Source organism: Narcine bancroftii, chromosome 5, assembly GCF_036971445.1.
Source record: "Narcine bancroftii isolate sNarBan1 chromosome 5, sNarBan1.hap1, whole genome shotgun sequence".
Classification (NCBI taxonomy): domain Eukaryota; kingdom Metazoa; phylum Chordata; class Chondrichthyes; order Torpediniformes; family Narcinidae; genus Narcine; species Narcine bancroftii.
The window spans coordinates 166,166,807-166,188,981 of record NC_091473.1 but is presented as its reverse complement, the minus strand read 5'-3'; the positions used below and the strand labels follow the sequence as shown (position 1 = coordinate 166,188,981).

Sequence of the window (22,175 nt, the reverse complement as noted above, 5' to 3'; positions counted from 1 at the left end):
CTACTTCACTCAAGAGAATGGTGGGAGTGTGGAATGAGCTGCCATCTGACGTGGTAAATGCGGGCTCACTCTTAAGTTTTGAAAATAAACTGGATAGATACATGGATGGGAGAGGTCTGGAGGGTTATGGAAGGGGTGCAGGTAAGTGGGACTAGCGGAATGCTGTGTTTAGCACAGTTTAGAAGGGCCAAATGGCCTGTTTTCTGTTCTGTAGTGTTCTATCGTTCTGTGGTAGTCATACAATGCATTGTTAGGCAGAATCCATCAGATCACTTTTATATCCATGGTTGCCATTTAAAAACCATTTAGAAATCAGAAGAATGTTATAATCATTTAACTTGGCAGTAAATGAAATTAATGTCTTATTTGAAAACTATTCCAATATTCTTTGCATCATTTTAAATGAGCCCACAGACAAGTGAATTTGAATTATTCCAGAACTGTTGTATTTAATATGTAACAATTACATTTTTTTCTAATATTTCAAAGAAAATATTCATTTAACTGCAGTACCTCTTCATTCAAGTGAAAGTTTTGTTTTTTATGTGCAGCTCAGCTGTATGATTTACAGAAGGATATTGAGATACTTAGAGAGGAAAAGGAGATTGAAATTATCAAGACCCGTGATCAATTGGCAAGTACCCAGGAAGAGATTGTGGCTTTGCGACAGACAGCCATAGAAGCAGCAACAGGTCGTGAAACCGACATTGCCATTCTCCAAGGAGAGTTACTCAAGGTGCACACTGAGCTTGAACGATGGCGGCAAATTGCCTCAGAGTACGAATCTGAGATCTTAAATCTTCAAACCAAGCTCCAGCTTCAGAACCAACAGCAAATAGATAAGCAGAAAGGAGAAGCAATCCAATTACAAGGTGAGTGAAATGATACTTCATTTGTGCGCACGAGGTATCTAAACTATTTTGTTTGTGATATCCCTATCTATCAATGATAATCCCACGTAGGAAAAGCAAAAATGTGTCATTTGGACCATGAAATATTCTGTTATTCTGTAATTTAAAGGCTGATCTGGTATCTTGACTTGATTTGCTTGATTTACTGCCAAATTTCTTCCATAATATATTGCCCTCAATCTTGAATATACTCAGTGACTGAGCCCAGCCCCTTATTCAAAGGAATTTCATGAATTGCATTTAAATTTAACTTCTGCTTCATTTGATTTGAGAATTTTCCCTGTGAATCATCTGCCCTGTCAATCCTTCTCAGAGCCTGTCACATTTCAACATGGTCGCTATTTTCCTAAAGTTCATTGAGAGGAAATCATTATTATGAAATTTAAAATGGATTAAAATTAGCTCCATTGATATACCATTGTTCATTCATTTAATAGGTTTGATTTAGTTAATTATGCTTAACTCCTGGGACAAATTGACTTGAATTTACATTGTTTAAACAATATCTAAACATTTTTAAGTAATTGTGGATAAGAGATAAATTGCTGGAAATGGCAGGAGGAATGCCCCCTGTTCCAAACTTTACAGGTCTATTTTTTTAATTATTATTTCCTCTATTTCTATTTTAATTGATCAACATTCCCCTTCACTGCTCTTTTCTCAGTTTTATCAGCTGTAAAAAAAAAAATGACTTTAAATTATTTTTTCCATGTTGGTTCTTTTTATTTTTTTTCTTTACATTCCCTTGCCTTGTATCTACCCTACTGTGCTGAATTTCCACTTGCAATTTCACACTGTGCAGGTTTATGTTACCTACTCTTGGCCAATAAATTGATTAAATTTAAAAAATGGAAAGATTGTTGTTTAATTAGTTCTTTTGTGAAATTTAAGAGTTTTGCTTTTCTAAATTATTGCTATTCCATCACAGAAGTGACAGAAGCAAATGATTTAAGGGGAATAATATCAATTGGTGTAACATTTATTGTATGAAGGATGTTGACGATGAGTTTATTGTCAGACATGTACAATGATTGTACATTGTATATGATGTTTTTGTTAAAATTTAACTCCCATTCTGCCCTTATTGGTATGCAGGATTTTTTTTTGCAATAAAGTATACCTTTATATTAATAGTACATTTAGTAAATATACAAGTTCAGGGAGATGCACTTCCAATTCTGAGACTAGTTTCCAAAGATCCTGAAAATGGCTTAAGAAACTAAAAGCTAATACTAACTTTCAAAATAATTTCACTGAAAATGAAAAATGGCTAAAGCACAAGCAACTGAGATTCCGTATTGCATATTTTGTCCTTTTTTTTAATCAGAGGTAACTTCTATCTAATTTTATTTCGACTTCCCCAGTGACAGTTGATGACAGAAATGACATCATCTGCTTTTTACCCTAGGGAGCCAGCAACTCAACAATGCTATACGGTTTCATTCAGTAGAGGTTGTGAAAGTGTAGAAAATATCTGGTGAAACCAGTTCAAGAACTGAAAAACAGCAAACATGGTTAATAAAATGTTAAGCAATGAGCTCTCTGAACCCTTCTCCATTAACAATGGCATGAAGCAAGGCTGTGTTCTCGCACCAACCCTCTTTTCAATCTTCTTCAGCATGATGCTGAACCAAGCCATGAAAGACCCCAACAATGAAGACGCTGTTTACATCCGGTACCGCACGGATGGCAGTCTCTTCAATCTGAGGCGCCTGCAAGCTCACACCAAGACTCAAGAGAAACTTGTCCGTGAACTACTCTTTGCAGACGATGCCGCTTTAGTTGCCCATTCAGAGCCAGCTCTTCAGCGCTTGTCGTCCTGCTTTGCGGAAACTGCCAAAATGTTTGGCCTGGAAGTCAGCCTGAAGAAAACTGAGCTCCTCCATCAGCCAGCTCCCCACCATGACTACCAGCCCCCCCACATCTCCAACGGGCACACAAAACTCAAAACGGTCAACCAGTTTACCTATCTTGGCAGCACCATTTCATCAGATGCAAGGATCGACAATGAGATAGACAACAGACTCGCCAAGGCAAATAGCGCCTTTGGAAGACTACACAAAAGAGTCTGGAAAAACAACCAACTGAAAAACCTCACAAAGATAAGCGTATACAGAGCCGTTGTCATACCCACACTCCTGTTCGGCTCCGAATCATGGGTCCTCTACCGGCATCACCTACGGCTCCTAGAACGCTTCCACCAGCGTTGTCTCCGCTCCATCCTCAACATCCATTGGAGCGCTTTCATCCCTAACGTCGAAGTACTCGAGATGGCAGAGGTCGACAGCATCGAGTCCACGCTGCTGAAGATCCAGCTGCACTGGGTGGGTCACGTCTCCAGAATGGAGGACCATCGCCTTCCCAAGATCGTGTTATATGGCGAGCTCTCCACTGGCCACCGTGACAGAGGTGCACCAAAGAAAAAGTACAAGGACTGCCTAAAGAAATCTCTTGGTGCCTGCCACATTGACCACCGCCAGTGGGCTGATAACGCCTCAAACCGTGCATCTTGGCACCTCACAGTTTGGCGGGCAGCAACCTCCTTTGAAGAAGATCGCAGAGCCCACCTCACTGACAAAAGGCAAAGGAGGAAAAACCCAACACCCAACCCCAACCAACCAATTTTCCCCTGCAACCGCTGCAACCGTGTCTGCCTGTCCCGCATCGGACTTGTCAGCCACAAACGAGCCTGCAGCTGACGTGGACTTTTACCCCCTCCATAAATCTTCGTCCGCGAAGCCAAGCCAAAGATAAAGAGTAAAACAAATTTGTGAATTGAATTACTGTGCATTTTAATTACAAAATACCCCAGAAGAAGAAAATCTTTAGAATAGAGTATAAACCTCACATCAATGAAATTCCTACTTTTATCAGTGTGGTTTATTGAACAAAAATATGCATATTATAACTTCAACTGTAGTTTTTTTTAATTTTTTTTTATTTTTCACACTATAAACCATATTGACCAAGATACATACAGACATTTTTTCTCTTGAATATATAGTGTCATTTTCTCCACCCTTCCCTCCCTCCCTCACTTCAACTGTAGTTGAAGGACTTTGAAAGCATGAATAAACTAGAGCTAATTTAAAACTTTAGAGCATTTTTTTTTAACATTCCTTAATCCTGCAGTGTTTATGCTAGGAATGAGCCATCACCATCATTCTCCTCTTCTCTCTGTATCCACACTGCACATTATGCTATCTGCTCAGATCTTTAAAATTCCTAATTGTTTGTGGTTCTTTTATGCAAGACTTGCATATTTATTCTTTCCGTTTCAAGACAAGAAGGGGCATGCTTAGCATTGCTGTTAGTGCAACACTATGACAGCACCGGCAACCCAGGTTCAAATCCAGTGCTGTCTGTAACCAGTTTGCATCATCTCCCTTTGACCACGTGGGTTTCCCCTGGGTGCTCTGGTTTCCTCCCACCCTTCAAAAAAAAAGTTTGGGATTTGTTGATGAACTGGTACATTTGGGCAGTACTGTTTGTGGGCTGGAAGGGCCTGTTACCGTGCTGTATGTCTAAATTTTTAAATAAATAAGAGCAGAACTCAGTTATCTTGCCTTTTGAGCTTCCTCATCCATTCAATACTATTTTCCAGCATTATCCAAATATCCCTTATTTATATTACTATCCTCATCCTCTTTTGAAAGATTTTTCTAAGCCACCATCATTGCCAAGATTGATCTGCCACTGCACGAACATCACCCAATATATAACCATCAGTAAAGCTATTTTTGTGTTGCGCACCAAAGAAGATCATTTTTTTTCTGCCATATCATTGACTTCTCAGTCTGCAGCTGGTCTTTATCTATATGAAGCTTCTTGACATCCTTTGCTTTGCACACAATCCCACCAAAGCTATCAACTGCCAATTTGGAAATATTGCAGTTGATTCACTTAGCCAAATGGATTGTGAATAGCTGGGCCCCAAATCCAGTGAACTCCCACCAGTCGCAGTCTGCCAACCTCATCAGAGATCCATTACTTTGTGTATGCTGACCAATATGATGATCAATATACCATCCCAAGATATGTGTACTATCGTTTATGGAAAGCTTTGTGAAAATCCAAATACACCGCATCAAAGAAGTGAATGGGGGAGGGGTGTGAAGGGTGACCTCAGAGGTTTATAAAATAATGAGGAGCATAGATAAGGTGGATGGTCTTTTTCCTGGGGTAGGGGAGCGTGAAACCAAAGGGCCTAGATTTAAGTTTTTCACACAGAGAGTGATGGGCATATGGAACCAATAGAAGTGATATAGGAGAGGATAGTGTTTAAAGTCATTTAGATAGGTTCAGAGATAGAAATATCAAGAGTGGTATTGGCCAAATGTCAGCAAATAGGTCTAACTCAGGAAGGCACCTTGGTCAGCATGGACAAGTTGGGCCAAAGGGCCTCTTTTTGTGCTATATAACTCTCTGACATCCACCCCACCATCTTATCCATTAAAATATTATTTATTTTTCATATATCCACATTGATGTTGGTCAGTCTCAATTTTCTTTTCAAGGGGTTCTGTTGGTATTTCTTTCATTAGAGATCTCAACATTTCCTCACAACTGGCATTAGGCTAATGGGTTGTGTTCTTTCTCCATCATTTACTAAATAATGCAGTCACATTTGCTGCACACCACTACACAGGGATAATTCCAGAACCGATAAAATATTATTTGGTAAGAACTAAAGCATTCATCATCCTTGCTACCTCTTTAAAAACTCTTACATGTCAGTTATCAGGTCCTTGGAATTTATCAGATTTTGGTCTTACCAAATTCTCTAATTTCACTTGTTCACCCTTACTTCTTCAGTTCTCTCTTTTTGCCAGATTCTTGGACCACTGGTATTTTGACGTTTATTTTGTTCTCTGTGAACACTAAGTAGATGCTTCATTCTTTTGCCATCTCCTTCTTTCCTATTTCACATTAAATCAGCAAGTTATTTTTAATTGCATATCATGCTTGTCTTATTATGAAAGTCTCTATTCCAGGTGAAGTAATTGACTTCCAGATGCACATTCAGCAAAAGAGGAGAAAATGACCATATCTATTTAAATTATTCGTCTTCCATGAAGCAGCCCCTTAAATAAACTACTAATTTTTAGCACTGAATCATAAAATGCATTGGCTGCAATGCATTGTTCCTGCTGATCAATTAAGTAGACTTCCATATATACCACAACTTTCATGCATGTCTTCATTACATCTCTGCTAACTGGATAAACACATTTATGCACAGCCAGTTGCCACAAACTGCAATGAGAAATGACTGCCTAATGAGTATTGTTTGAGAATGCCAAACCAAGAGTTAAATTTCCTCTCAGGCTGTTGGGATTCTTGCAATGTGGGGGACATTGACTTCACATAATAGTGAAGTCATTAATATGTTAGAGTTCACTGCCATTTCCAAAAAAGTAATTAAAATGCATTCATCATTTTTGTGAATTATTCATAAAGCCCAAGTTTTATCTTTTATAGGTATTTCAATTTAATGTCTTATTTAAATTGGCAGAGTTCTTAAGTTGGTCATTGGTCATGAGCAAACATTACTGGATAGGGTGCATTCTGCTCAGTAGCCATACTCTGAATCAGCATACACATGAAAATGAGTGTGAGAAAGTTTAGATGTCAAACTCTTGCCAAAATTCTTGTACAATGAGGAATGGGGTTTTTTTTCTCATTGTTGCTCTTCTGTAGTCTGATGGGGTTTTTTTCCTTTATCTAAGTAAATACGGAGTTCAGTATCTTTTCTTTTCTTTCGGGCTGAAGTTTTCTCTCCAGCACTACTTTACTTGAATGAAAATGCAAGTATTAATTTCTTCTCTTTCTGCAACTGACAGCATTGTCCCATAGGAACGGCACATCTTTGCTGCTTCTATTTTGTTTTCGATGTGTGCACCAAAAAAAGCATGATGTAATTCCTAACCAATTAAAACCAGAATTTTGTGGAGGGAGAACATAATGTTCAAGTCAAAGAATGTCATCAGTGCATTTCGGCTTGGCAAACATTTGGTCTTCATTCCAAAGCATTTTATACATGACAAATGTATTTATGTTGCAGGTACAGAGATTACACTTAACTGAAGAGACATTGTAGTAAAGCCCGAATTTTAAAATAAGAACTTTGAACAAAGAAATGTAATTTGTTGCTACATTGTCGAGCAACTCCGATCCCCCACATGTTTATACTTCACTTATCAAAAGTTAATTATTGAAAACTATGTAAGTTTGTTTCAGCAATGAAAATGAAATTGGTGATAGAGAAACTCGCTAGCTGAACGACATCTCAGTATATGACTTTTTTTAGCTAACATTGTGACTCAGTATGCCAGGCACAGTTCCAATTATCGAAGTACCAATATCAGCAGCATTGTGATAAAAACTGAAATACTAGAAAGATGGCATACACATTTAGATTTCATTTTTACCTCAATGTACCAAGCTACTTAATAATTAGTAATATTTTAAATGTGCTGGCATATATTTGAAAAATGAAGCAACCAACTTGCATATTGTAGTGGTAAGTTTTCTTCTGGTATCTGATATTTTCTTTATCCCAAGAACATTCTCACCCATATAATGAAGTCCTGTCATTGTTTAATTTGCATTTACCTTTAACAATGTGCTCTTTTCTTTCCTCTAAGGGAAAGTAAAATTGTAAAAATTATGGAACCTGGAGAGGGCAGAGTTCTCATTGTCTGGATACATGTGTTGTAATAGAGTTTTGAAATCCAATCATGGTGTTTCAGTCTTTCTCAATTTGTCCCCGATAGGAAAACTGGATGAATTGCAAAAGCGGAGCAGTATTCTGCAAGATGATTGTGATTTGCTTAAACAAGAGAAAGTTACTTTGTCCAAAAAAGTGCAGCAATATGAGGAAGAACTCCAATGGCAAGTTTCTACCATAACCTTTTTGTTGTTACTTGAAACATTGCTTTTTTTTTTAACATTTGATACTTCCATTCTGATAAGACTTCAATGAAGCAGCTTCTGAATTAAATTGTTAAATTTACTTCATTTCTCATAAATTCCTCACCCAAATTCAGCAGATAATGAGAAATAAAAATTTCTTAAAAATCATTTGATTCTAAATTGAATTGTTTAAAAACAATGATCGATTGTCACATTTTTTAAAATTATTCTCTTTTTTCATAACTACTTGCATTTTCTGATCAGGAAGTAAATTTGAGTACCACTTTAATGCACGTTCACAATTTCCCAGACTCAGCCTGAGCTGAGGTGGCTCCCATTTTGCTTGTTCTCTTGAAGTATTATATCTTGGAATATTTAGCTTTCTGTCTTGGCCACCTTGCAGCCATGCCTCTATAATGGCTACAAGGTGGTTTTATTCCTACTTGTGCCATTAATTTATGTCTTTTGGAAAATAATTGACGTGTACAGGTACTCCCTCACTTGCGACCTATGCACATGTGACCAAAATTTTTTTTTAAGGGCATGTAAGAGCCAAAATGTGCTTACTTACCTTGTTAGTCAACGTCCCGGGGCTGGGCACGGCCATCTTGATTCCTATCAGGGAGTACCTGTGATCCAAATCTTCATAAAATATGCTGCAAGTTATGAAGTGGGATTGTTTGAATTTTGCTCTTGGTTTTTAAAAAAGCAAAAGAAGAAAATATTAACTTGAAGGAATATTTTAGTGTCTTGTTTTGAATATAAAATGTATGTTTTTATATATCTTCTGAAATTATCACAAAATACTGTTCTCTGCCACTTATTCCAACTATTTGTTCAGAAATCATGAATCAAAAGTATTAATAAATTAATTTGTTAGTTTGTTCTCTGAAGCCATGAACATAGGTCCAAAGTCTACTATCTGTCTAATGCTAGGGTAAAAATATTCCTCCATGGATTAGAAGGGAAATAATCCAGTTAGGATGGCAACTGAAGAGTGTTTGGAAAGGACTTGATGTAAAATGTCCAGAGTGCAACGGTGAATGCATTACAATGGCTAAAATTAGAAATTAATGGCACTTTTTCAGAATGAGTGAAGTATTGTTTGCAAAATATGTAAATTAATGGCTCAAGTAGGAATAAAACTATCTTGTAGCCATGACAGAGGCATGGATGCAAGGTGGCCAAGACAGAAAGCTAAATATTTCAGGAAAACAGCCAAAATGGAAAAGGAGATGAGGAACTCTGCTCACGAAGGATGACTTCAGGACAGTAATGAGAAATGATCTTGACTCTGGAAATAGAAAGTAAAATCAATTTTGGTGACGAAGCGGCAAATGGAAGAAATCACTGCTGGAAATAACAAGATAGCAGAACTATTGGACACAGTATTCATCAAGAAATCCCGCAAAGTACAATGTATTTTTTTTTTAACTTCCAGGATAGATAATTCTCAAACCAAAGGGCATAGGTTTAGGTAAGAGGGTTGAGATTTAAAAGGAAGCTGAGATATGACTTCTTCACCTGGAAGGTGATAAATGTTTGCAACAAACTGCCAGAGGAAACTGTAGAAATGGATACAATTATGAAGTTCAAAGCATATTTATAATCTATTATCTTTTGAAGTTAAGATGTAGATGGAAAGGGTTTGGAAGGATTTAGACGTGTATAACTCTAAGCAATAACAGAAGTTTGCAACAGAATGCAATTTTTGTTGATGGCTTTAAACCCTACATGCATGTGGTAAAGATAATCTTGAGTGAAATTTAAGAATTTTTTGTGGAACAATGTATTGAGTACTAAATTGGAGAATGGGCTATTTTAGCTTTCATAAAAACACAAAATGCTGGAGAACTCAGCGTCCATTATAAGCAAAGGTAAAAATACGTAACTGACGTTTCGGGCTTGATCCCTTCATCAAGGTATGAGAGAAAGTCGACAGGCGTCCATACAGTAAGATAGATTGGGGAAAAGGCAGGAAATGATAGGTGTAGAAAGGAGGGAGGGGACAGTAGCGATCAAGGGAGGAGGTATGGCTGGGAGGGTAGAGGGGGAAGGGAGGGGAGAACTGAAAAGGGGGAGGGGAAAGAAAAGACAAGCAAGTTTAGAAGAAAGCAGAGAAGTTGATGTTAATGTCTAGATGGAAACTATGGTGTTGTTTCTTCAATCTGCAGGTGATCAAGGCGGGATAATATACAAGGCCATGGACAGACGTGTGTGTGACTCATAATTAAAATGGTTGGCTACTGGGAGGTCTCTTGTGGTGGGCTGAGTAGAGGTGCTTAGCGGAGCGATCTTCCAATCTGTGACTGGTATCTCTGATGTAGAGAATGCTACAAAGGGAGCACCGGATACAGTAAATAACACCTGTGGATATACAAGTGAAGTATTGTTTCACTTGAGAAGCCTTTTTGGAGCTCCGGACTGTGGTGAGGGAGGAGGTATGGGTTCAAGTATTGCACCTCCTGTGACCAAAGGGAAGCTGCCGGATGGTGATGAGTGGGGAGGGAATCGCGGAGGGAGTGGTCCCTGCAGAAGGCCGAGAGGGGAGAAGAAGGAAAAATGTGTCTAGTGGTTGGATCCTGTAGTTTAAGTGCCGGAAATTCTAGAAGATAATGTATTTGATGTGGAGCCTGGTGGGATGGTAAGTAAGGATGAGGGGGATTGTTGTGTCTGGTGGCAGATGGGGCCAGGACAGATGAGCGGGAAATGGAGGAGATGGTGGTGGAGGGGAAGCCACGTATGTGGAAGAAGGCAGACATTTTGGAAGAGCTGGACTGGAAGACCTCATCTTGGGAACAGATGCGGTGGAGACGGAGAATTTGAGAGAAGGGGATGGAATCCTTGCAGGGGACAGGATGTGAGGAAGTTTTTTTAAGTGCCGAAATTCCGACGGATAACGTGTTGGAAGCAGATTTACAATTTACTACTTCTAATTTACGATTTACTATTTTAGCTTTCTCCTCCCAGGATGAGGTCTTCCACACCAGATCATCAAAGATGGCTTTCAAACAATGTGACTTCCTCTCTACTGCCTCCATATCCTCCATTACCAAAACTTCTGCCTTGGCCCCTCCACCCCCACATGCAACAAGGACAGGAGTCCCCTTCTCTTCACCTACCAGCCCACCAGTCTCCGCATCCAAAAATTCATCCTCTGTCATTTCCACCACTTACTGCGTGATCCCACCACATCTTCCCTTCTCCTCCGCAGTAACTGCTCCCTCCGTGACTTCCTTGTCCACTCCAGCCTTTCCACCAATTGCACCTTGGCACCGCAGAAGGTGCTCCACTTGCGACCACACCTCCTCCCTCACCACCATTCAGGGCTCCAAACAGTCCTTCCAAGTGAAGCAACAACTCACTTGTGAATCTGCAGGGGTTATATACAGGATCCAGTGTTCCCATTGTGGTCTCCTCTGCATCGGAGAGGCTGGACACAGACTGGGAGATCACCCTGTTGAGCACCTCAACTCTGTCCGTCACGAAGAGTGGATCCTGCCAGTGGCTACTCATTACAGTTTCCAACCCCATTCTCTGCTGACATGTCTGTCCTTGGTCTCATGCACTGCCAGACTGAGACCACTCATAATTTGAGCATCATCACCTTGTATTTTGTCTGGTACCCTCCAATTGGATGGCATTAACACTCTCTCTCTCTCTCTTTCTCTCTCTCTGTGTCTCTCTCTCTCTCTCTCTCTCTCTCTCTTGCTCTCTCTCCCCCCCTCTAGCTTTCTCTCTCTCTCTCCCCTTTTCCCTCTGTTTCCTTTCACAGAACCAAAAACTGCCCCACTCCTCATTCAATCTCACCTTTCCTCTCTCCAGTCCTCATCATATCCAATTAACATGTTTTGTCTGTTTGTCTGTTGGTCTTCCCTTTTCACCAGGCTTCAAATATACGCTTGCCTTTGCTCATAACTTGAAGGCCTTGGGCCTGAAATCCTAGTAATATAATCTTTACCTCCTATGGTCATTGTGAGTTCCTCCAGCATTTCTTTGTTTTAACTATTTTAGCTTGGAACCTGTGTAATGAAGCAAAATTAATGAGTCATCTTGTCGTAAATACTTCTCTAAGAAAAAAAATGATCATAATGTTGTAGAATTATCAATTCAGTTTCAGATTATCAAGCTGGGTTCCAAAATTAAGATCTTAAACCTAACTTGTTTGTTGCAGAGTAGCAATTACCTCTTAATAAATCAAGTGGGCAACGAATAGGGAGAAAATAGTAGGGTAATGTTCCCTAGTCTTCAGTGCTGCCATCTTCTGTGGTACCAATCATAACTGTTCAAGAAAGTTTTGAAGGCAAGCTGATACAGTAGAAGCCCTGGTATCTGGAATTCAAACAACCTGCAACCTCAAGCAACTGCCAAAAAAATTTAGGAAAATAAATATTTTTTAATAAATAAGAATAAAAGTTTAAAATTGTAAAAGTATATGTTTTCTGAAGTAACACATAAACCTTGGGTGAAGATGAGAGCAAATATTCAGCCAGTAGAATGCCTTGATCGTGCTTTGCTCATAGCAGCAGTTTGAATAAAGTTGTGTTTGAATAAAAACACGTTGCCCAGGATGAAGAGCTGGTTGATGCCACTCACCATTGGGGTGACCCTCTTAAAGTTTCTCCTTGTTCCTTCTTCCCTTCTCATCGTAAATGTTGTCTCGGTCAGAGGCTTTATCAGTAAACTTGGGGGAGGGGGGTTAATTATCTATAACGTTATTTTGAGCGGCTCCATGGAGGAGGAGGAACCTGCAGATGCAGCGACGGTTAAATGTTTTCAAAGAATATGACTGAAAATAAAGTAAAATCCTTTAAGATTTATATATTCATGCAAGAGAAGTTTGTTCAATGTGAGTGCAGTAAACTATTTTTGTCTTTTAAACTATTTATTTTGGATCAAAGTGTATTAGTTAGGCATTGTAAGAGTTAAGTCTCAGGCAATCAGAAAATACACTTATTCGGCATCTACCTATCCCCATAGGTGCTGGATACCAGAGGTTTTATTGTATTACTCATTGTAAACAAAAAAAATGAACTTCCATTATAGTGCCCAGCAAGAGAGTATCAAGTTGACCAATGATGTCAGTGGATTAGAAACTTCTCGCAAAGAGCTGGAACTTCAGGTTGGAATTTTGAAGGAGCAGCGGGTACAGGAGACAAATGGACTGAGAGTAAAACTTGAGCATGCTGAGAAAGAGACAGAGAAATTTCAGAAACAGGTAAAAGATTTACAACTATGTCGTTTATTATGTTCTTTGTATTTTGGCCTTAGATTGTTCGATGGTGTGGTCAGTCGCCAAAATATTGATTAAAAGATTTCCTGTGCTGCTTGTTTCAATTATTTATGCTTTATCAGGAATACTCACAGTGACAGAGACCCTGGTTCAATTCAGATCCTGCATGTTGTCTGTGGGGAGTTTGCACATTTTCCCTGCAATTGCATGTGTATGTAGATTGTTAGATTAACTGACCTCTTTAAGTTGCCCCTGGTGTAGGCAAGTGGTAAAATCTGGGGGAGTTGGGAATGTGAGAAGAATTAAAAATTGGAATTATTGTAGGATACTGTTTTTTAAAAAAAAAAAGGTGGTTGATGGTGTGCAGACTCGAAGGCTGAAAGGCCTGTTTCTGTGCTGTATCTTTTTATGATATTAGCATAGAATAGAAAATTGTGTAGATACCCTCACTGAGAACAGTTCATAAAATGTGCTTCCTGTTGGCCTGGTAGGAGCCATAAAAGGCCTCTATTTTGATTGTCTGTCCTCATTAATGTTCATCGAGAAGAACAGTAGGCAGCACGCTGGCACTGCACGTAGTACAATTGTCCCCCAGCTCCAGTGAAATCAATTTGATTGTAAACTTTCATACTCTGTCTGGAGTTTGTATGTTCTCCCCACGATTGTGTATCATCCCCCACGATGTGAAGGGTGTGGAGTGGGAATTGGATGTGGGGTGGTGGTGGTGTTATGGGGATCCAATAATTAACAATTGCTCAGGCTCGTTTTATGTTCCTTGGAAGAGCATTCTGCTGCTCTTATTATGAGTCAATTTATCTTTTGGGCTTCTGTTTAAGTAAATTGCCTCTTGGTGCTAAAATGGCAAAAGACAGGCATAGGGGAATTGCAGTGGGAATAGAGTAATAAGTAATTCCCAGTATATTTGGATCTTTACTCCTAGCAGAAACCTCAAATCACCATTTTTTCCCTTCCAGTTATGATTAGGATGAGATCAACTCCTTCAGTCCATTCATGAAATGTGTGTTTTCATATCTATCTGTCAGATCAGAGCTGCAGTGAAAGTTATACACTCAATAACACAAGTGCACACAAAACTAGAACTGTCTTTGGAAGATAGGAACATGGCAGTGAAATTACTTCAGATTGTTACAGGTAGTTTGTATTCAAACTGGGCATGCTTTCCATACTGTCTTAATGCTGAGTAAATTTTTAATTTTTTTTTATCTTCCTGAGTCACTCGGTCTGCAGGCATGGAAAACAGCAATTCTTCAACACTTTTCCCAAGTGACACTCTTTTTATTGCAATTCTCAATAGAAGACAGTATTAATTACTCATATCTTTCACAACTTAGTCTGGTCCACTGAGTTTATGCTAGCTCTCTGAGCAATATCATAAATCACATTGTCCTTGAGATGTTTATTCAGGATTGGTAACTGCGGACATTTAAGTTGCATCACACAAATGGCATTGAGCTGAATGAATAAGGTGCATCAGTGGTCTCATTCTGTGCAGACGAAGGGGAGAATGCTAGAGAGAAAATTTGAGAAAGAAAACAATTAGCTATTTTTAAATAACAGCATAGTTCCAGAGTGCATTCAACTGTAGTTGTGCTTTTTACAAAGATAGCGTAGCCCACACAAAGCTTTTGTTGTGCAAATTCACTAAAAATTGTTCACTTCGTCATGGTGCAATTTAAAACAGTATGGCATGTGTAATAGAATTTGTGAAATTCTTTCATAATTGATTTATGTTTTAGTATGAAACAAATCAGACCATCTATGTGGAGTTGAAGGAAAAGCTAGATAGAACTCAGAAAGAAAACGAGTCTATTACAAAAGAACTTGAAAGTTGTAAAGAAAATCTAAAATTGCTGGAACAGAAGGGAGACAATGTAAGTAATTATCAATTCCTTTCTCTGCCATAATCTTTTGGGTGTTATTTTATTTCTAGTCTCTTGAATTGTGATTTTATCTGAACTAATAATACATGTTAGTGGTGGTTTGTAAAGCATGATAAATCAAATCCATATACTACTTCCAGTCATTGCTGTATAAAATGTAAATTGTGGCTCATATTTTAATACAAGTATGCGCCACTTAACATCCGTTTGGATAACGTCTGTCCGCATGTGTATCCCATTATTATTCAATTATCGCGAGCAAGTCCACAGCAATTTAGAAAAAGCGATTGCTAGGTGTAGGAAGTTGTATACTGTATACCCACACTGATCCCACTGCCCCGCTCTCAGCCCACAGCTCTGTCAGTCTCCACACTAATCCCACTGCCCAGCTCTCTGCCCCCAGCTCTGTCAGTCTCCACACTGATCCCACTGCCCCGCTCTCTGCCCCCAACTCTGTCAGTCTCCACACTGATCCCACTGCCCTGCTTCCGGCCCACACTTTTCATGCCAAATTGCTGTTGAAGTATAGTCTTTATCACCCTTGGCCAGTTTTTATTTCATAATTGGGTTCTTGGTTGTGTGCATTTAAATTGAGTTGAGATGACGGTGGTCCAAGTTCATCTTGACGGTGATCCATTTTGTTTTACCTTTAAAAGTAGCCATTTCTTAACTATTTGTGTCCTTTTGCCTGTTTACTTTATGCTATAAAATGCATTTCCAAAGCTAAAGGGAGAACATTTTTTAAAATCCTGATGTCCATTATTGTGTTACATCAAGAGAAGCATCAGCTATATATCAGTTATCAGTTAACCCGGGCAGCAAACTAACTTAGAAAATAGGAATATAGGGTCAGAAATGTCACACGGCTGGTCTCAATTTTGTTTTCATATACGTATGTACTTATTTGTTCTCTGTGGTAAAACAGCTTTGTAATTTGCCCTTGTACCTACAGTATTTTAATTCAACAAGGCAGCTTTTTTTTGCCGTGAAAGGAATCCCATCATAGAAAATTCCTTCAAAACTCCATACATGGCAGAACTTGTGCTAGCTTGGAACATCATCATGTTATTGATTTATATAAGTTAAGTCAACAATGTTTTAACCACGTGTTAACAATGATGGCTTTTCATTAGGAAAACTTGCATTTTTCATCCTAATTCGCTGTTGCCAACATCAAACAACTCTCTCATCAGTCAAAAAGTAGGTTTGGAACCAAATGAATCCTAATCAAAATCAATTGCGGGTACAATAGGAACTAGGAAGACCTTGCTTTTTTGATTATTGTGCAAAAAAAACTGAGGCAAAATATATTTAAATGAATTATTCATTTTTGGAAGTAACTAGGATTGGTTTTAATTTGGATGAACTTCCATACTACCTTTGCCAATTAATTTCTACCCACCACCAACAGCAGACAGCAACCATTTTAACCTTCACTTGAGAAGAAGATGCAGAGTGATTGCACTGGAGGAACAATGGTCATGTGTTATAGGATAGAAGAGAGTGCAAGGAAGGCAGGGAGCCTTGTGTGGCATGGCAAGGAGGTTCTTCTGGTGGTAGAGTTGCAATAGACACCCAAATAAAATGTTGGCTCCTAACTTCCATAAATTTATGAAGGTTCTACAATTCGTTCCCATTTCAAATGTAAAAAAACAAGTTTTACACAATGTCAGAAAAGAGAATTCTGTGCTACGAAGTGCTGACTTCCAATCAGGGGCAGAAAGAGTTAATTCATCAAAAACCTGAGGTTCAACATTGACTGACAATGCACCAATTTTTTTTCTCAATGTAAATAAAGAAGTGTGAGAGTCCTGCCATTAAGACATTGAGTAGGGATCCCTCAGTGTAATTAGGAGCTCATTTTAAAAAGCATTTGAAGTTCAAACGAAAAAAACAAAAGGGGAGCAGGATCTGATAGCTCAACCAGGTGCATGCCTTTACAGGACATCTTGTGAGTCAGATAGTGACCTTAAGGGAAGTATCTTGTGGCCGGTTGCTCTCCCAGTTGCTGATCGTTCCAAACCCTGATATCAACTCCACACACGAACCCCTTGTATTCCACCTCTTTTACTTTGATGTCCATTCCACCCCCATTACCAGTGCCAGGGATCATTCCTGGAGGCCTCCAGCTACTGACACCTACGTGTAGATTAGTCCCGAATACCAGCCTAGAAGTCAATTTGACCAGCTATTTGACATAAACAGATTCAAAATGAATAGCATATCATTATGTTAAGCAGATTATTTGATCCTTTCTTATATCCTTGACCTTCACAATATTCCTTTGGCCTCCACTGACAATATGGTGTGCAGAATTTAAAATGATTTTTAAAGTCTGTTTGATGATTGCTTTTAAGTGAGAACTGTTAAAGGGACCTGAGAGTCCATTGTAAAGTTTGATTCTACTGGATGGATCAAGTGGGCAATTATGGTGTTGCACCCTCAATCTTGAATAGTTTATTGCAATGTTGAATCATTCAGTACTAGCCCAGGAGCATGCCAAGTCTGTGACAGGATTTTGGATTCAAGAGTCAATACATTGATAATGGCTGTTAATAGGCCATCTCTACCTGACAGGGATCAGATTTGCCAGTGTACTTTCAACATTTGTGTGACTTTCTCTTACAACATGACAACGCATTGCACTTTACAGTCATTGGGGCACATTTGAAGAGTCACAGATTTATTGTAGAAGTATGTGCAATTGTTTTAAAATCAGTCTAAGTAACTTCCATTGTAGTTAAACATATTTAGAAATTTAATCTATTAAGGTAGTCAGATAATTAATTCACACTTAGTAGCTGATTCATGATTCAAAGGTATTAATGTTTTCCATGGATCCTGTGATTTGTAAAAGTGTGGAAATGTTTTTTTTTTATCAACCAAAAGGTTATGTTCAGAAGAATGTACTTGGATGAATTTGGACCTTGGTCTGATATGAATAAAAAATGTTGAATCATTTTGCAACACATTGTTGTGCCACAGATTTTAAACTCCACCTGTGAGCTGTGTTCTTTCACTGAACATCACTTTGGCAAAGTTTATATCCCACCTATGTGTTCCCTGAAAATCTCCACTGTCCATTCTGCTGCTTTGCACACAGTGACTGTGAATATCCCTTCCCTCCCTCAGCCTTCCACCATATTGCAACCTATCCCTGCTCTAGGCGTCGCCCTAATCCTGGCTTTCCTGTACTGGTGGTCCGGTTACCTATGGTAGATCAAGGTACACAGCTACTGTTTCTGTCTGTGTGTTCCCCCAGTAATTTGTATCCCTTTTTCACAACATGCATGAACAGTCTTGATGCACTTTTAGATGGCTAATATGTACATTACAGGGTCTTAATTTGTATTAACTGTTTGTTAGAACTCACTGTCCTTTATTCCTTAATTTCTAACGTTTTTAAATATATATTGCAATCTCTATTAATTGCCTATTTTCTGACATTTTGTGCCACTTGTGCCTCTCTAGTATATGTGTCCAAACACTGAATACTATAGTTTTCTATTGTTTCTGCTGGCAGATCATGCTCGTGGAGCAGATTGGGGTAACACTTGATGAACGTTTATTTAATTTAATAGTCAATATTTTAATATACTTTCTAATACAAGCATTCAGGTGCGCAAAATAAGCTCATCCATGATATTGAAGAAAAATTTTGAAATAAATTTAGACGTTAACAGAACAGTGGATATAAGCTGGAAGGATGACCCCTATATAATAGTACTTTTATATATTTTACTTGGCTAATGAGACTTTAGATCAGCTATCAAAATATATTTGTGATCTGAGCATTATGAGTTATTTTCTCATTTGAAATATTATTACAGATCAAATTTGCATTGTGAACATTTCTGCCAATCACTGGACAACAATTTTTTTTCAAAAGGTCTGCTTCCTGGAAAAAAAAAGGAATTATGACAGGCAACTTCATGCTGAACACAGATAATTTCAGATTTTCTCCATCACTTATGAAGTTAGAGAAACATGAAATGAATTTTTATTGAATTTAACTTGTTTAATTACATAATGACGATGACACATTGCGTTAGTTCAACTGACCAATCATTTGTACTCACCATCTGATGCCTCTCATGTCAATGTCCAACAATAGTCAGCCAGCATTGATGGATTCCAGTTGCCCTGCTACTGTAGCGCCCCGCTAACTGGGACGCGACCCAGTGCACAAGATGGCGACCGTGCAGACCCCACAGAGGCTAACGACCTTTGGTCCAGGTGATAACCCACCGGCAGGAAACAACTATCAATGGTGGTAACGCCGACTAATCCGACGCCGGCACTGCTGTGACATCACTCTTGTCATCAGCAGCATGGAGAGAATATAAGCTGAGTTGCCAGTGCAAACAACCGACTTCTTGGGTGTGTGTCATTCTTTCCACACTTTGCGGTAGTGCGCACGCTACAATACCACTTTTCCATGGTCACCATGCCCTGGTGAAGCCTTTCACCATGTTCGTCACTGACTGCACCAAGATCAGCAGGGAAGAAGTCCAAGTGCAAATGCGGAAAATGAATTTTTAATGACATGATGCACTTCATGGTTTTGTATGCTTGGAGTACACATAAAATATGACAGCAAATCACATAAACAGGTTATATCTAAAAAACAGTTCAAGAGAGGAAAATTTTAAGAGGATTTTTGTGATCAGCAGCCCAAACTGCATAAAATACACCCAAAGTGTCAGGAAGCAAAATCTTCATTGTCCAGTGATTTGATATCAGTGTATGACAAGGGATGCGCATCAGCACAGTAGGAGCTCTTGTTTTACCCCAAACTGCTGTTGTATCAATTTGGAGAACTGTGGTCTATAAAATGATAAATGAGATCTGTTTAAATTCCAATTTTCAGGGTGGATTGTTCAAGTGGATGCCAGTGATGGCGGTACTGGTTGCTGTGACGGTCGTCGTGTTGTATCCAGCATTGAATAGGGCTTCGCCCTGAAACTGCGTGATTCTCTTGAACTTCCGAATGTCTCCTCATTGACTTTGGCTTTCTTTTACAACAGGGAAAAGCAGATCTGTTTCCATCCTTTTTGCCTCTAACAAAACACAGCTGTTTTAAAGTACGACAGTAGGGTCTTTGCTTGAACTGTATAAAATGTAATTGTATATAGAGAGAATAAAAATGGTGACTGAATTCTACTCTAGATAATGTTTTATTTGCAGTTTTCCATTATATTAAAAGGATTTCTTTGGGATTATGTAAAGAGTTGTGGTAGCCTAATCAAGGCTTCTTGGTACCAAAATTTAAGGAAATGTGAAATTCAATTTGGTTTCACTTCTGAGTTCTTCTGTTTCCTTTAGCTACAGTGGTACAATTCCACCAACTGATACACATCGGCTCAAAGAGTGATCACAGTGTGGCAGAAAAGGGTAACTTGCCATCAGTTTGATTCACCTACAAGAGATGAAATGCTGTTAAAATCCCTGTTAAGTTTCAAAAAATATAAATGCAGGCTGGATGGCATGACTTTCACAGGATTTCAACCTCCCCCAATCATTCTTAAACCTGTTTAATGAAAACTTGAAGAAACAGCAGTAACTTGCATTTTATCAGTAAAAGTACAAGTTACTCTTTTTCTTCTACTCAGTCATTATTGATGACCACTTGAATTGATGTGGACCACGCACTCTTCTGCAGCATCATCCTTGGTCCTTTGTGCATCAATTGATGGGAGGCTGTGTATCGTTGGGTAAAATAGAATGAATGTTTGTTTTCCCTAGGAATGGGGATATCTATGTTAGAGGCTGACTGAAATATTTCTGATGCACAGAAGTAAGCTTTTTGCTTAGATGTTAGCCATGACTAGGACTCAAATCTGCAATCATAAAGCAGTGTACTTATACTGCCTTAATCACTACATTCCCAGGACAGACCTTCAACTGTCTTTCAGAGAGCTGATATGTTCACTTTTGGAGTCACACCAGCAAGCACTTTGTTTTGAAGCAAAATACAGGAGAAAAATCACCTTAATTTTTTTCATGACTATTAGCCAGAATAAGTTCGATATTGCCTTATTTTAAAACAAATTAAATGTATACATTTTCAACCACAGAATGTTGGTGCAGTTGTACAATGTAATTACAAATATTGGTACAAGACTCAGTTGTCAATCAAATGGAAAAAGAACACTTTAAAAATATTCTTGACAATAAAGATAGATCTTCAGGAACATATTGACAAATCTGCGATATAATTTATCTTAAGCACGTTGAGGGTGAGTGTAGGGTTTACTAGGTGTCCCTTTCATCTTGGGATTTTTTGTTTAAATGGTTGTGGGGAAAGAAACACTTGTGTATGAGGAAACAAACAAATCTACTCTCAAGTTTGTTAGTCTGGGCAAATATTTAAATGACTATTAAGCTACGGTATTCCACCTCAACTGCACATACACTCTCATGCCAGTGGTCCTTGGTACCTCCTGTACATAGGTTGTTTGCAAATATTGTTCTGATATGCTAAATTGCAGAAATGAATTTTTTAAAGTTAAATAATTGTTTTAAATCTATTTTGTAAAAAAGGTTGAAAAGTAAAGTAGAATTTCTGGAGTACAAATTAAAGTATTTGCACTAACATATGTGATGTGCATGATTTAATAAAATAAAATTTGCTCTCCCTTTGTGCATTTGAGTTTATTGTTGCGAAGATACATGGCTGCATAGCATTCAAAAAATACTTTCAAAATGCAATAACCTTGTATTTTTGCACAGGATCTTAAGTGTCGCTGTAAGGAACAGCATTTAATGTCCGTTTCTAATTCTCATTCTGAAATCAATATTGAATGCCTTCAGGTAAAGGAACTGTGCACTTCCTCCTTCACCATTTCTGGTTAAGTTAAATTCCTGCAATTCACGAAGGTTGCATTTTCAAATTGGTATTATGTGTGACTTGGAAGGGAAAATCCAACCGTGATTCTTTCAGAGCTTTTGTCATTCTAAGAGGTAGAGATGGTAGACTCAGAAGGTGCTGTTGAAGAAGCCTTGTTGAGTTGTTGCCTGTAGTACACAGAGACTCTCGGATGAACAGGTGCCCTTCAAGAAGATCGCGTTTTCTAGATTTTTGTCGCCTCTGGCTTCTTTTGCTGGAATGAGTTCATTCTCCAGTGGTTCTCATTTATACTTTTGGGAGAAGGTTAGGGGGGGTGGGGGGGAAATGTGGTGGGCCATTTGCACATAAATCCAGCTGCTCAAGTA

General features: G+C 38.6%; 1 protein-coding gene across 11 annotated transcripts in view; it reads left to right on the top strand.

Annotated features, from left to right (window-relative positions):
- Positions 1-21,597, top strand: part of slmapa (sarcolemma associated protein a) — a 173,928-nt gene extending 152,331 nt beyond the window's left edge. For 8 of the 11 annotated variants that reach the window (XM_069939609.1, XM_069939605.1, XM_069939606.1 and 5 more), the window contains 5 exons: positions 552-872; positions 7,688-7,805; positions 12,873-13,044; positions 14,817-14,951; positions 19,831-21,597. In XM_069939609.1, coding sequence (XP_069795710.1) covers positions 552-872; positions 7,688-7,805; positions 12,873-13,044; positions 14,817-14,951; positions 19,831-19,923 — 839 coding nt within the window. In that variant the 3' untranslated portion in view covers positions 19,924-21,597. Of the gene's footprint in view, positions 1-551; positions 873-7,687; positions 7,806-12,872; positions 13,045-14,816; positions 14,952-18,092; positions 18,186-19,830 lie in introns of all 11 variants that reach the window. The other 3 variants (XM_069939604.1, XM_069939611.1, XM_069939608.1) reach the window with 1 other exon arrangement.
- The last annotated feature ends 578 nt before the right edge of the window (positions 21,598-22,175 follow it).